This window comes from Pocillopora verrucosa, chromosome 14 (assembly GCF_036669915.1).
Source record: "Pocillopora verrucosa isolate sample1 chromosome 14, ASM3666991v2, whole genome shotgun sequence".
Lineage (NCBI taxonomy): Eukaryota > Metazoa > Cnidaria > Anthozoa > Scleractinia > Pocilloporidae > Pocillopora > Pocillopora verrucosa.
The window spans coordinates 13,211,512-13,224,547 of NC_089325.1; the positions used below are offsets into that span (position 1 = coordinate 13,211,512).

Here is a 13,036-nt window from a genome sequence, read left to right on the forward strand (position 1 = left end):
ATAAATACTATACCTCTGATAGACGCTGGAGACCCTTGTAATTTCTGATGCACGGGAGAATGGTCACAAATAAAATAATGCCTGAAAGTTACTCGAAATATTGAAAATTTTTCGCTATAAATTTCTCTACTATGCTAAATGCAATCCTTTATTTGGTATTCTAGCTCAAAGGAAACTTTGATAAGTATAGAATTTCTTGATACAGCAATTTTTTTGCATCTAAGAAGTAGGATATAGTAAAGGCCTAGTCGAAGAAAAGGCCGAATAACCCGTACGTATGATCAGTACAATATAATACCACGAATTTTAACCTTCCAAATTTTTCCCTCTGGTGAAACTGGATAACAACAATAAGGATGACGACGAGGGATCCTAAGTGGTAGATGAACAAAAAATTATGTTGAGAATTCAGCAATTTATTTATTTATTTGATACTCCTTTCAAGGAAGCTGGCGCCCTTGACTGCTGTCTGGGAATTTGGAGCTACAGAACCGCGAAAAGAAACAGACAACGTAAAGAGGGGCCTGGGAGAAGACAGAGAGCAACTCTGTGAATCTTGGTTAAAATTTTCGTCAAACTTCGAAAATGCCGCCGTTACGCAAGCTAAGAAAAACGCTTATAAAATAATTCAAATAGTACGCGCGCTCTGATTGGCCATAAAACCATTTTACATGAGCGTATGTAAACACGGTTTTCATACTGAATCTTCTCGCGGTGTTCTTATCTCGTGTTCTCCCAACCTCCCGCGTGTTTACATCAGGCTATGTAAACACGGAAACCATTTTACATTTCTTCAATTATTCATCACGTTTACTCCTTTTCGAGTTACAACTCTCAATTAAGGGCTTCAGTTAATGGAGGCATTGCTGTAATTTCTGGTAAGTATTCGTGTAGTTTATTTTGATTAACCTTTTCAGTTATAACAATATGTGTTAATGCTATCGTCTATATTAATTTTATCTTACAAGTTATAAATTTCGAAAGACACAAAATCAGATGATATTGTACAATCCTGTCGTCATGCCGAGGAATGCAGGCTTTTGAACCAGCGGTTTTGTTCTTACCGCATTTTGACGTCATCTGTAAGCTGTGAATGAACAGAAGCACGACAAATAGCATCTATTTGTTAACCCTTTGACCCCTGAGAGTGACTAACATCTAATATCTCCTCACAATATCACCCCTGAATCACACATTAAGGTCATGAGAATTAAGGAAGTGATCACCGACTAAAGACCCTCTCGATTGTTAAACGAATTCTCCTTGTCGGCACCTTAGGAAATATAAAGAGGACAGTATAGAGAATATACATATTAATATTAGGGTGTTAAGGGTTAAATATCATGGAAAGATGCTGACGTTCTGACTAAATATTTATACAGTATCTGTACAGTTTTAACTGTTTTTTAAATTTTAAAAAATTTAAATTCACGTGGAAATAGGGTACATCATCATACACTATTACACAACTTGGACTGTAATAAAGTGTGTGATTGACGCTGCAAAAAATTTTTTTTTTGCCCGGAACAGTTACAGTTTTCCTGTGAGAGGTTACGGTGGAGCTTCCTTTCTCCAGGGTTGGGTGTTGGTTTTGTATCAGATTATGGTACACTGAGGCAAGCCGATAATCATTTGACGGAGCTGGAGCAAAATCTACGGATGGTCTCTGAAGGGGAGTGTTAACCGAGCAATCCTGACTGTAAGGGAGGGGAGACTTTAGCAGTAACTTTTTACTATGAATTCTCGCATTGTCTTTTCGTTTTTGTTGCTCTTCCAGATACACAGCACTCAGACAATCATCACAGCAGCTAGAACAATTGTACCAACTGTGCAGGCGATAGCCTTGAACGTCGAGGAACCTAAAGACAGAAATCAGGAGAACAGGCATTTAGCTGAGCTCATTCCAAGAGAGACGTCGTCTACTTTTAATCTAATTTACAGCCCAGTAAGAATTTCACCTAAGGAACCTGTCATTATTTAATACCTAGGGAAGGGGGGCATCGACGGAGTTTGGGGAATCACATAGTTAAAATAGTTTTGAGGGATAATGGAAGGGGAATCAGTCGTCGCGAAGAGAGTATAAAGGGAAGGCTTAGGAAAATTGGCTGCCAATGAAGGGGGTATTTATAAGAATGCTACAGACCATAAAGGGGGGTGGGGTGGGGGGGGAATGGACCGGTAAATTATAAGGCAACGCAACCGAAATCCTCCAATTCCCCTCCTCGGCACTGCTGAATAAAAAATATCCAGCCCCGAAAGTCAGTTAAACGTACCTCTGGAAGTTTCTCTAAACGTGGCCTTAAAACCTTTGTAATACGCAGCTGAAGCGTCTGATCTGAATATGACCCTCATGTACCGTTCGCTTGACTGAATGTCCTCTGGTTTTTCTTTACCACAGAATCTTCCTTTGCTCGCGCTGCTCCTGTCCTTTCCATCAAGGATTTCTACATAATCTTTAGTGCATGGCTGGCCAAAGCTGGGTTGCAATTCAAACATGTCAAAGCTGAGTTTCACAACTTTTCCATCTCGCACAGTGATTAGCCAATCGCAGCTCATATCTGGGGGGTAAGCTGAATTCTTCTCTGGACTTCTAAGAGTTCCATTTGAACCAGTTAATTTAAGGTTGTTATTGTTAACGTTTCCACGATAACATAGTTCTTTAGAGTAAGCATCAGGAGCTATGAAAAAGGGATAAACAATGAGTTAATTTATCATCATTTTAAGGTTTTTTCAGTAACTGTGGCAACTGAAACCGTTACCTTCTTCGTTTTCTGCGTTTATTATCTGCACTATCGTGACCGGTATCGTTACTGTTATCGTTACCGTTATCGTTACTGTTATGGGCCGTGAAACTTACAAAAAGGAAGGGTTGGTTTCACACGTAAATATAGATTTACTATTGTTTATCTATTTCTTATAACGAATATACTGCTGTAATAGAGCTGCCTTTTAGTCGGAAATCACGCTCATTTGGATCAATGTCAGTATCCGAATAAATGCGTACCTACCCCTCCCATAACCCACCGAAAAGTTAAACGATTACAAGTACGGGTAAATGTTAGGTTAGGGGAGGGGTAAGTGTGCAGTTGCTCAGATACTGACATTGATCCTCTCATCTTGACATAAGCGACAAATTACTTACAGGCGTCTACAGATTGGTAACGGGCCTTGAAGCCTTTCGAGGCAAGTCGACTTAACTGACTTAAGGCGGCAAACGTGACCCGCATATAATTTCCTGTGGAATAAACATCGTAAATATTTCCCAAAATCGGCTGGTGCCATCCACAAAACAGAGCAAGCTCTTTGCTATCTTCCATCCGCCCATCTCGTATGCGTACATAATCTGTTGAATCCCTATTTTCGCAAATAACATCAACTTTTAATCCTAGATTGAAGTCTTCAAATGCCAACTTCACTCTCCGTCCAGCAGGAACGGAGATCACCCAAGTGCACTGGACACCCATTGGGTAAAGAACAGGGTAATCTGGGGTAAAGAATATACCAGATGGCCCATCAAGCTCGAGGACTTTATCTCGTCTATCTGTCCTACGACAAATACCAGCGGCTTCCTCTAAATGGAATAAAAACGACACAAACATCAACTATTATTCCAGGGATATAATTTAGCACTTAACCGTCAACGAACCTCGCACTCTGGTTTAGAATCTATGGTATAAGTTAATTACAAATGATAATGATGCATTCTTATAGCACATTTTCCTTATGAACAAGCTTTAATGCGCTCTACAACACTATGCGTAAGACTTAAAAGAGACTGCATTAAGCAGTCTCTTTTTTAACAATGTTGAAAGGAAACTTTACAGGTGCCCTCAATTTAGGAATTTTTTCAACAGGAAACAGTGCCAGACCACAACACTGGAAATAATATTCCCTACTCTTTGCGTGAAGTGCGTGGGTTCTTTAACGTCCTCCACCAACCAGTCCAGAGAATGTGCAGGAGACAGAGCCTGCGGTTTATTTTCCTTATCCGATAGGACTGGAACGTCTAACCAATCGCAGATGTCATAGCAAAGTCAGCACGTAAACCTCAACCTACCGCAAGGCATTCTGGTGCTCTACAACCTGAGCTAACCTGGCGGCGGTAGCTTATATATAAGTTTGTTTCATTTCTTGTCTTTTCCTTCCCACCTTTTCCGTTCCTACCCTTCCTTTCCTTTACTTTCTATAATTTACTTTACTTTCCTTTACTCTTCTTTAATGTGCTTTTGATTACTTTTTTTTTCTTTCTTTTCTCCTTTCTATTTCCCTTTTCCTTTCGTTTTTCTCTTTTCCTTTCGTTTTTCTCTTTTCCTTTCGTTTTTCTCTTTTCCTTCCATTTTCAATTTTAACTCCTTTTTTGGTTCACTATAATAAACAAAATGCGTAATTATTGACTTACCTTCCAAAACGGCCGAAACATTGAAACTGAATCCCCTGTCGGAATAATATCCATCTGACTGGAATTTGACGTACAAAAGCTGTCCAGTAGAATAAACAACCTCGGGAGGTACTTCTCCACAATATGATCCAAGAAGATTAGACAGACTAGTGGTGTTACCATCATAGAACTCAAGTTTGTCTTCACAAACAAGATATCTGCCTTGTACTAAATGAAGGCTATTGAATGTCACCTTCAATATAAAACCAACGGATGGGAGATCACTGGCAACTTCAATTAACCAATTACATTCCAAGTTATTAGTGTAATTCATAGGATAGTTTGGACTCGTGATAGTCGTGTTGTGCCATCTGGAAGCATTGACTCTTTGCGGAATGATGGAACAACCTGGAAAAAAGGTTGATTATAACTTTTTAATATCACCATTGCGCAGTAGTATTACACATCGATATTCCTATCCTTGCAGTTTGCAGGAAGTTTGTTATCATGAACCTGGTTAAACAGCTTAGTTTGCTACGAGTCTCCAAAAAGCTCACTGGTTGAGCTTTCGAAGTACTGATTGGAACTCGCTGGTCTAACTCCTATTGAAGCTCTTTTCCTCCGAGTCTGTCTCTACCATTTATTGAAGAAAATAATCTTTCAACTTTTTAATGAGCTACTTGCAGAATAACTTAATTTCGGGTGTTCGACTGAAAACAATTTCATTGCACTCTTTGCTTCAAAAAGCAAGGTTTGCTTGTGTGACACTTTCCTGGCTATACTTGTTCAAGGATTTCTGTACTTAGCAGCTATAAGGTGGTACGATTATTTCCGGAAGGATTTGTCTTGGATTAATTGTTTAGCTCTTTCCCTGTTTATAAAATTGATGCTGATTATCAGAAATAAATGTTCCAACTTACTGTTGTTCTTTGCAAACGAACCCAATGAGAACAAGGAAAGCGTCAATGAAACATAAACTGCAATAAAAACAGAAACCCAAAAATATCGTGAGGGTCAAATTTCAGGTCATGCACAGTTGTAGTGCAAGAGTAAAAAAATAATAATATGATAAAATAATAATAGATAATATATTAGGTAGTCTGTCCGCTGGTCGTCATGACTAGCGCTGCAAGACGCGAGTCTTACTCAGTCGATTTAGAAGCTTTGGAATTCCAGCCAATCACAGCTGAGCAGAATTGTTTTTAAGGTAACGTTTACCTGCAGTCGACCATATCGCCTAAGTGAGACTCGCCGTAAGCAGTCGAAACGTTGCGATGCATAGTCAGAAGTAACTTCATCGCGAGACAAACGATTACATTTTCAGTTACTCTCTTTTTCTTGAGGGTTCATGGGCATATGGCCTATTTGAGGGAATCGAAATCTCGTGATTGATGTCTTAACGGTGTCTTATCGATCATTTCATCGAAAATGTTCAATCACGAAACTACTTTCTTTGTGTAATTAAACAACTACCATGTCAATGAGTTGAAAACAGAAAGTCGCAGCAGAAAAATGAACAACTGCAATTACTACCTTATTTTATCTTACAGGTAAATAAGATTCTCAAGTTAAGGAAATACTGACGCAGTAGGATAACGATGAAAATTTTAGGGGTCACTTGAAATGACAGACGGGAAGAGAAAGACAAAATTTAGTGACCCCAATGTACGGAATTTTGAAGGACCTCGGATAACAAAATGTCACACGTTTGAATACCACGTGACTTGCTTGATTTGTAAACCAATTCAGATTTGTTTTATTTTTTTAGACAGAATTTCTAGTTCAGATAAAACTGAACCAAGCGGTTCCGTGCAGGAAACATATTTGCATATTTCTCTAAACATGTCTCGATCACTTTGGAATAAATTATAGATGTGGCAAATCTGTTGACAGCATTTCATCCAGGGCATGTTGCTTATAATTAGCCAAATTTTTACGTCGCTTCGATGCTCGATTTTTTAGTAGCAATGGGATTTAGGGATCGTCTTGATTCCCGTTCATACACGTCGTTTTTCAAGTTAAATAATGTTTTTGTTCACGACGGTTTCTTCGTTTTTTATTACATTTAATAATGTCAATGTCGACTTATTTTTTCCCTTTCTACTGGTAAGCCATGTTACTGTACGGCTCACCTCAACAAAGGTGCGCACTCATGGGTGCTTTTATTCAAAGGTTTTTTTTTCACAATTTTTACATTCAAATCGGTTAATGTTGAATGAAAGAGAAGCCATATGATTATGGAGTCTTGGAAAGCATATTTAATTTGGCACGCCGCACGAAACAACAGCTGCCGAACGCACTCACTGTCCATCGTAGGAAATATACCAAAAGGCTTGACCGAATGTATACTCGACTTACCTAGAATAATCATTGCTTTGTCGATTGCCATGGGAGATTCGACGAATGGAGACTTCACTATGTCAAGTCATTCATTTGCAGGATTTTGTTGCATGTTATTATTGTGCCAGCGGTCGCTCATAAATTATAGGGAAGGCAATAACATTGAAATTGCGTGATGTTTCCTAAAATTATGTATCAAGTTGTTCCATACGCTCGAGACTTTCTACCTATCAAGTTTTTTTAACAACTGTTTCTTTAAGCCCTGGGGGACGAACTACGGCCACAGCCGTAGAAAATTACATCACCCTATTTTTGTTGCTATTTAAAGCAAGCCCGTGGGGAACTGAGGCTATTTATGCATTAAACCGCTGGATAATAAAATGAGGCTCATTATCAGCGAAAAGAGCTCTTCGAAACATCGAAATACGAATTTTCCCGAATTTTTTACTCCAGTTGTTGCCGATATCGCGTCTGCCATTTAAATATGGCGTCGCCAAAAAATTAGTAAGACATCTGTTAGCGAAAAGGATCGAAATGGCGGCTGCAGAATCGATGGGATTAACTTTTGTGGACGAAGATGACTTGCCTTTAGCATTTCTGCGAATCGCCCACGTGGATTCTGACCATGAAGCGCCTTCCGATGTCGATAGCAGCGATGAAGAGGAAAACAGCGATGACGAGGAGCAAAACTACTCCAATATGAGATGGAAATCTACTATACAACCCCCAGAAGGCATAAATTTTCGCGAAGAGGTTGGTATGAGGGTAGAAATGGACAATGACAGTAATTGTTTAGATTACTTCCAACTTCTGTTTACTGACAATGTTTATCAACTGATTATCAAACGGTTTGAGCATCAAAAACGGCAGCTTGAGGACAATTCCCTGGGTGATCTCCACGATTTTACCCTTCCAGAGCTAAAGGCTTGGCTTGGGCTCACATTGGCAATGGGTCTTGTCAAAAAAAGCAATTTGAAAGCTTACTGGTCAACTGATTCGGTCACCAAAACTCCACTGTTTTCTAGCACCATGTCAAGAGATCGCTACCTTCACATTCTGAGATATCTTCACTTGGAGCGCTACCACACACTGCAGAGTTATCTTTTTGATGACCCCAGTAGAAATGGTCCCAAGAGACTCAAAGACAGTCGTGGCAGACCACTTCAAAGGAGATCAAGATGATTTTATGTTTCCTTTGATCAAAACATTAATTTACTTAGCGAGGTTTAAGGTTGATTCAAGTGAACACTAAAATGATTTTGAGACTACTGATTGACATCACGTTTGCAACTAAATATGGTTAAAAGAAGAACAGTAGTGTTTTATTTTGTGCTAGCAAAAGTGTTCTGTGTATATAGAACTTGATATTGTGTACAGTTATTGTGTTGACAAAATTTTCACTTCAGTTCTGTTCTCTAATTTGAGGATGGTTTGGGAAAAAATCTGTTTTGTTACCTTTCTGGATTTTTCATATTTTTTCTGTAAGACACATGTATTAGTTCATTGCACCAAATGAAAGTGCAAAATCTCCTCTTTCTAAAAATGTTAGTTTTATTGTTTTCTGCCTTATTAAAAAAATTTGGTGGCCTAATTAGTAATGTCATGTCATCAATTGAGTCAAAAAACCCCCACCCCCTCAGTCCCCCAGGGGTTTAAAAAAAAACCCTTGCCTACAGCTACCGCTGAATGTACCATGAACCGATGAAATGAGGCAAGTGATCAGCGTGAGTACAGGCATAGCTGGGATAAGTTTGGCCCAAGATCTCATTAGTAATTCTCCTCACTGTCTTCCATACAACTCTTGTGATATTAGTTTTGAGAATGTGGTATTGGACTAATAATAATAGCTAATAATCTCCTAATGTATGTTTTTTTTTTATTCTTGTCATTTATCTGCTTGACATCAGTCACTCATGGGAGCCAAAGGCCAGTTAAATGGGCATGGTGACTTACCTTTTAATGTGTTTTTTTTGTTTAATGCATTTTTCGAAGAAAAGTTTGGTGGGTAACATTTAAAGAAATTCAGAAGAAAATTTTGTCATAATTTTTTTTCCGAGGAATCCCCTCAAGCGCTCGTTTTACCCAAGGTATTTACTCAAATTCTTCAGCCTTAATCTTCGATTTCTATGCGAAGTGTTCTCCAACTGTTTCTAAAAAAAAACAATTTTATGAACTCATGATGGTGCACACGATTCATACTGTTGCCATGGATACGACTGTCCTGGAGGTGGATACTATGGAACTGCTTCCTCTCCAGGGTAGAGTGGTGGTGATTCCGGTTGATATGGGTACTCTGGGGGTGGTGGATAGTTATCAAAGGGTGCGGCAGCATAACCAACTGGAGGGTGTTGGTTAGAATATGATGCTAATCGGAAAGGAGGTTCAACTTCCGGCTGTTGAGGTAGAGTTGGTAAGGTGTCTCACACCTGGTTGTGGGGAACAGGAAACTGAACTAGTAAATGTGGACATAGGAATACCAGCAGCTGCTGTATGATTTGGTCTCTCCTGTCTGCGTTTTACAAGAAAATATATCAGAACATTAAAACAGGCAACTAAGACGACCAAGCTGACAGTGACAGCTGTACTAAATGCCGAATCTGGAGGAGGAGCAAAATTCCCAACAAAGCAATTGAGATAACAGCCCTGTGACAGATAAGGAAATCCCTTAATAAGTTGTGAAAAAACTACTCATTCTGAATATATCTATACATATTAACAAGAAATAGATGGATATGTTGAAAAGCAACTTCCTGCGATAACTAGGATTGAATTTTACGATCCAGACATTTTTGACAACTTAATTGTTCCAGCAAGCAAATAAAAAAAAAACTGTTTGATCTTCACTTGGCGTACTTATTGTAGCAAAAGAAAAATTTCTTTCTGACCTTGTTATAACTAAGCGCCTTCCGAGGTTAGAGCCTCAGCTTTCTAAGGGATATTACTGACTAAGAGACAAGATTAAGCTACTTATTTGTTTTGTCCTCTGCATTGTAAGTGGCCGTGAAACCATTGTAAGCAATCTCACAATTCAATCCGCTGAAATGATGTGCCGACTATGCGATTATGGCGGAAAACCCATAATAATCATCAGCATGTACTAAAACAATGGATAGCATTGAAGGTGTTTTCTGCCGATTTTATTGTGGGGATTGCGCAGCTTGATAACTGTTACAACCATAGAACTGTCCCTAAACTTACCACCAACTCCGTATGCAGTTCCTGGTATCCGGGAAGCAAATATAAAAACTGTAAAAGAAAATTATGGAAAAGGTACGGCTAATAAAAAAAAATTTGCTTGGTCGAACTGTAGGCAGGGAATTCGGACATAACCAAATACTTCAGACTTGTGCAACACTTAGTCAAATTAAAACTAAGTAGGGGAAACTCTCTAACGGATAAATAAAGGTACTCCAATTATTAACATTAATTGATTTTTATGCAAAACTGCAACTGAAAAAATAAAAATAAAAACAAACTATCTAGCCGATGAATCATTGGATAAAAAAGTAGTCGGAACTAAATCAGACAAACTCCTGCAGCGTTAGCTATCAATCTAAAATCGCCTAATATTTCATTTTTTTTTTGAAAATGCGTTTTAGAGTCTTATGAGACTGATATAAATAGACCTCAAAATCTAATGGAGACTGCTTAAACTGAAGCATATTTGTTACATATTAGAGCTGATCAAAAGTTTATAGATCCTACTTAACTTTTCCGTTTTAAATCAACTTATTGTATTTTCGATCAGTTCGTCAAATTGTTTGCTTCACCCAACCCTCAGTCCATAATTTCGAGGTTTTTCAATTGATTGCGATTACTCTGTCACTACGATATTCAATATGAAAAGAAGATATATTCACAGGGAAAAAATGAGGGGCAGGGGGCCTGGTAGAACTTTTACTCTACTTCCTCTAAAAATCTCCCCTACCACCCCTTCCTTGTCACAAACATCGTGAATAAATTCGAAATTTCACAATCGGTGCTGTTATGTTCAATTGACTATAATACAAAAGATCCAGCCTGGGAGTGTCTATTTAGATTCATACGGTGTAATTTTCCTGCTGTTTACGACACAAATATTAGGTTTTTCAAAAAAAAAACAAACAAAAAGCTGCGTCGTTTCAACCAAAACATTCAGTTGAATGCACGCTACATTTACATGTTATTCTTCAGCTTTTAAAAGTGATGCGAAGGATTAAATATGGATGAAGACTGATGCGATCGAGCTATCGATAAAGTTTCCGAAATTAAACGAAATTATGCCGTAACTTTGTACCAGATCAATTACGGAATTTGCAAATTTATAAGAGCTATACTCACGTACAACGACGCTCAATCGGTTACGCTAACCATATATAAATATAGCGAAATCTGCGCAAAACCAAACATCAGTATCATTGTGCTTTTTTCTCACCAATAGTGAGTACTTTAAGGGCTTCAAGTATTTCTCCATTGAGACAAAAACTATACTTTTCACTAACACGTAGTTTTCTTCGATATTAATACTTCGAGTTTCATGTAACTTATTTACCATTGGATCACAGCTAAACTAAAATAATCACTCACGAAACATCGCGAAATTTTAGGATAGGAAATTCTACTTACCTATGAGAATGATGCATTCCCCAAATGCCATTCAGAAGTAGGCGATCTTAACAAACAGTATGGATTTTGCGGGTAGAGATCCTGAAATTCTTGGGTACGTAATTAACGTTTTGTGTAAAACACCACAGGACATCCAGCCACTAGATAGCGCTATATCCTCTTCTCTGGATCAAGTTGATTAAGAAACACGGGTCACATATTCGTGTTTCTTGTACGAGGGCGTCGCACGCACACATACTGAGCGAAAAGTTGGGATTCTCTAGGCTGAAAATTTGATGGAGACGCTGCTAAAATCATCGCCCTCCATATAATAATCTATTAAACTATCGATCTCCTTTTTGGGTCTGATACACATTTTTTCAAATTAGATGAGAAGAAATTTAACAGTTATGATAATAACAAAAATTAAAAATAATCATAATCATAATCATAACGATGATAATAATAATAATAAAAAAAGATAATAATGATGATGATAATAACAATTATGACAATAATAACAATAATGATAATAATAATAGTAGTGATAACGATAATAATAAAAATGATGATAATAATAATGATGATAACAATTATGACAATAATAACAATAATGATAATAATAATGATAACAATAAGAAGAATAATGATAACGATAATAATAATAATCATAATAAAATAATGATAATAATACTAATAATGATGACAATATCAGGATAATTTTGAGTGCCTCAGTCACACATGGAACTTGTTCCTATTTCACGATGATAAACAAGAATCTTATTAGATCTACATCTATATATTTTCAACAATTAAAGTTTTAGCATATTTTTTATTAACAATACAAATTTATGGCTTCGTCACGGAGTTGGCTACAGCCTGCACCGCCCAACTATCGTGCTTGGAATCTAGGCATCCAGAAGTTTTACACTGCCACAATGATGATAATAATGTTGATGTAAGAAATTTATACTGAGTAGGTTCTTGACACATATTTAACAGCGTCTTACAATGTCCTATTGAAATAACGAATGAAGAAAGACGAGAAAAGTACAATTCCAAAGTTTTAAAAAGCAGTTCTACAATACATTACATTTCATATATAACTCACAGGACTCACTCATTAATTAAATAAAAGAAAATGACTAAATACTTTTCTATATATATACGTTTGAAAGGAGCTAACATTTTCGGAAGGAGCGAGTAAAGAAACTGAGGAAAATAGTGACGCCAGGATTCCAAATATTACATTTATTATTTTAGCAGACGAACAGTAAAATTCTAGGAATCAATTCTACCTACTGGGGCTCTTTACAGTGTTTATCATGCCGCATTTAATAATTTCTGAAAGATGAGTGGCTTCACTTTGGTAAAGACATTCGTTAAGACTGTCGAAACGTGTCAGCTAACGTCAGTCTCCACCATCGTCTCAGACCCTTGCAGGTCTACTTTCACCCAGACAATCAGACAACACAATCAATGGATGAGTTGCCAATAATTAAATCCTTTTGTTTGCGCAAAGGTTTCTGGGATCGCCTCGTGGCTGTAAAGAAATGCATGATGAAAGGTTGTTTGACGTCCAAAAACTAGTTTGGGGGGAGATTATCGCTTTTTCGCCGCTCTTCTATCAGAAATGGATTTGGGTAATCGATACAAGGGAAGCGTAAGTTTTTGATTGAACAAGCTTGATATATGTAGCAAAATCTACCAATTAACATTCCTTCATGAGCAAAA

General features: G+C 37.6%; 2 protein-coding genes across 2 annotated transcripts; one reads left to right on the forward strand and one right to left on the reverse strand.

Moving 5' to 3' along the window:
* Positions 1-904: 904 nt before the first annotated feature.
* On the reverse strand, positions 905-6,983 carry LOC131768487 (tolloid-like protein 2). Its single transcript, XM_059084213.2, has 6 exons — positions 6,737-6,983; positions 5,299-5,355; positions 4,400-4,786; positions 3,143-3,571; positions 2,274-2,678; positions 905-1,859 (listed from the first exon to the last, which is right to left on the reverse strand). Exons 1-6 carry the CDS (start codon positions 6,765-6,767, stop codon positions 1,789-1,791), a joined length of 1,380 nt encoding a protein of 459 aa, XP_058940196.2. The 5' UTR covers positions 6,768-6,983; the 3' UTR covers positions 905-1,788.
* Positions 6,984-7,252: 269 nt separating this feature from the next.
* LOC136278245 (piggyBac transposable element-derived protein 4-like) lies at positions 7,253-7,900 on the forward strand. Its single transcript, XM_066161744.1, has one exon. It carries the CDS (start codon positions 7,253-7,255, stop codon positions 7,898-7,900), a length of 648 nt encoding a protein of 215 aa, XP_066017841.1.
* The last annotated feature ends 5,136 nt before the right edge of the window (positions 7,901-13,036 follow it).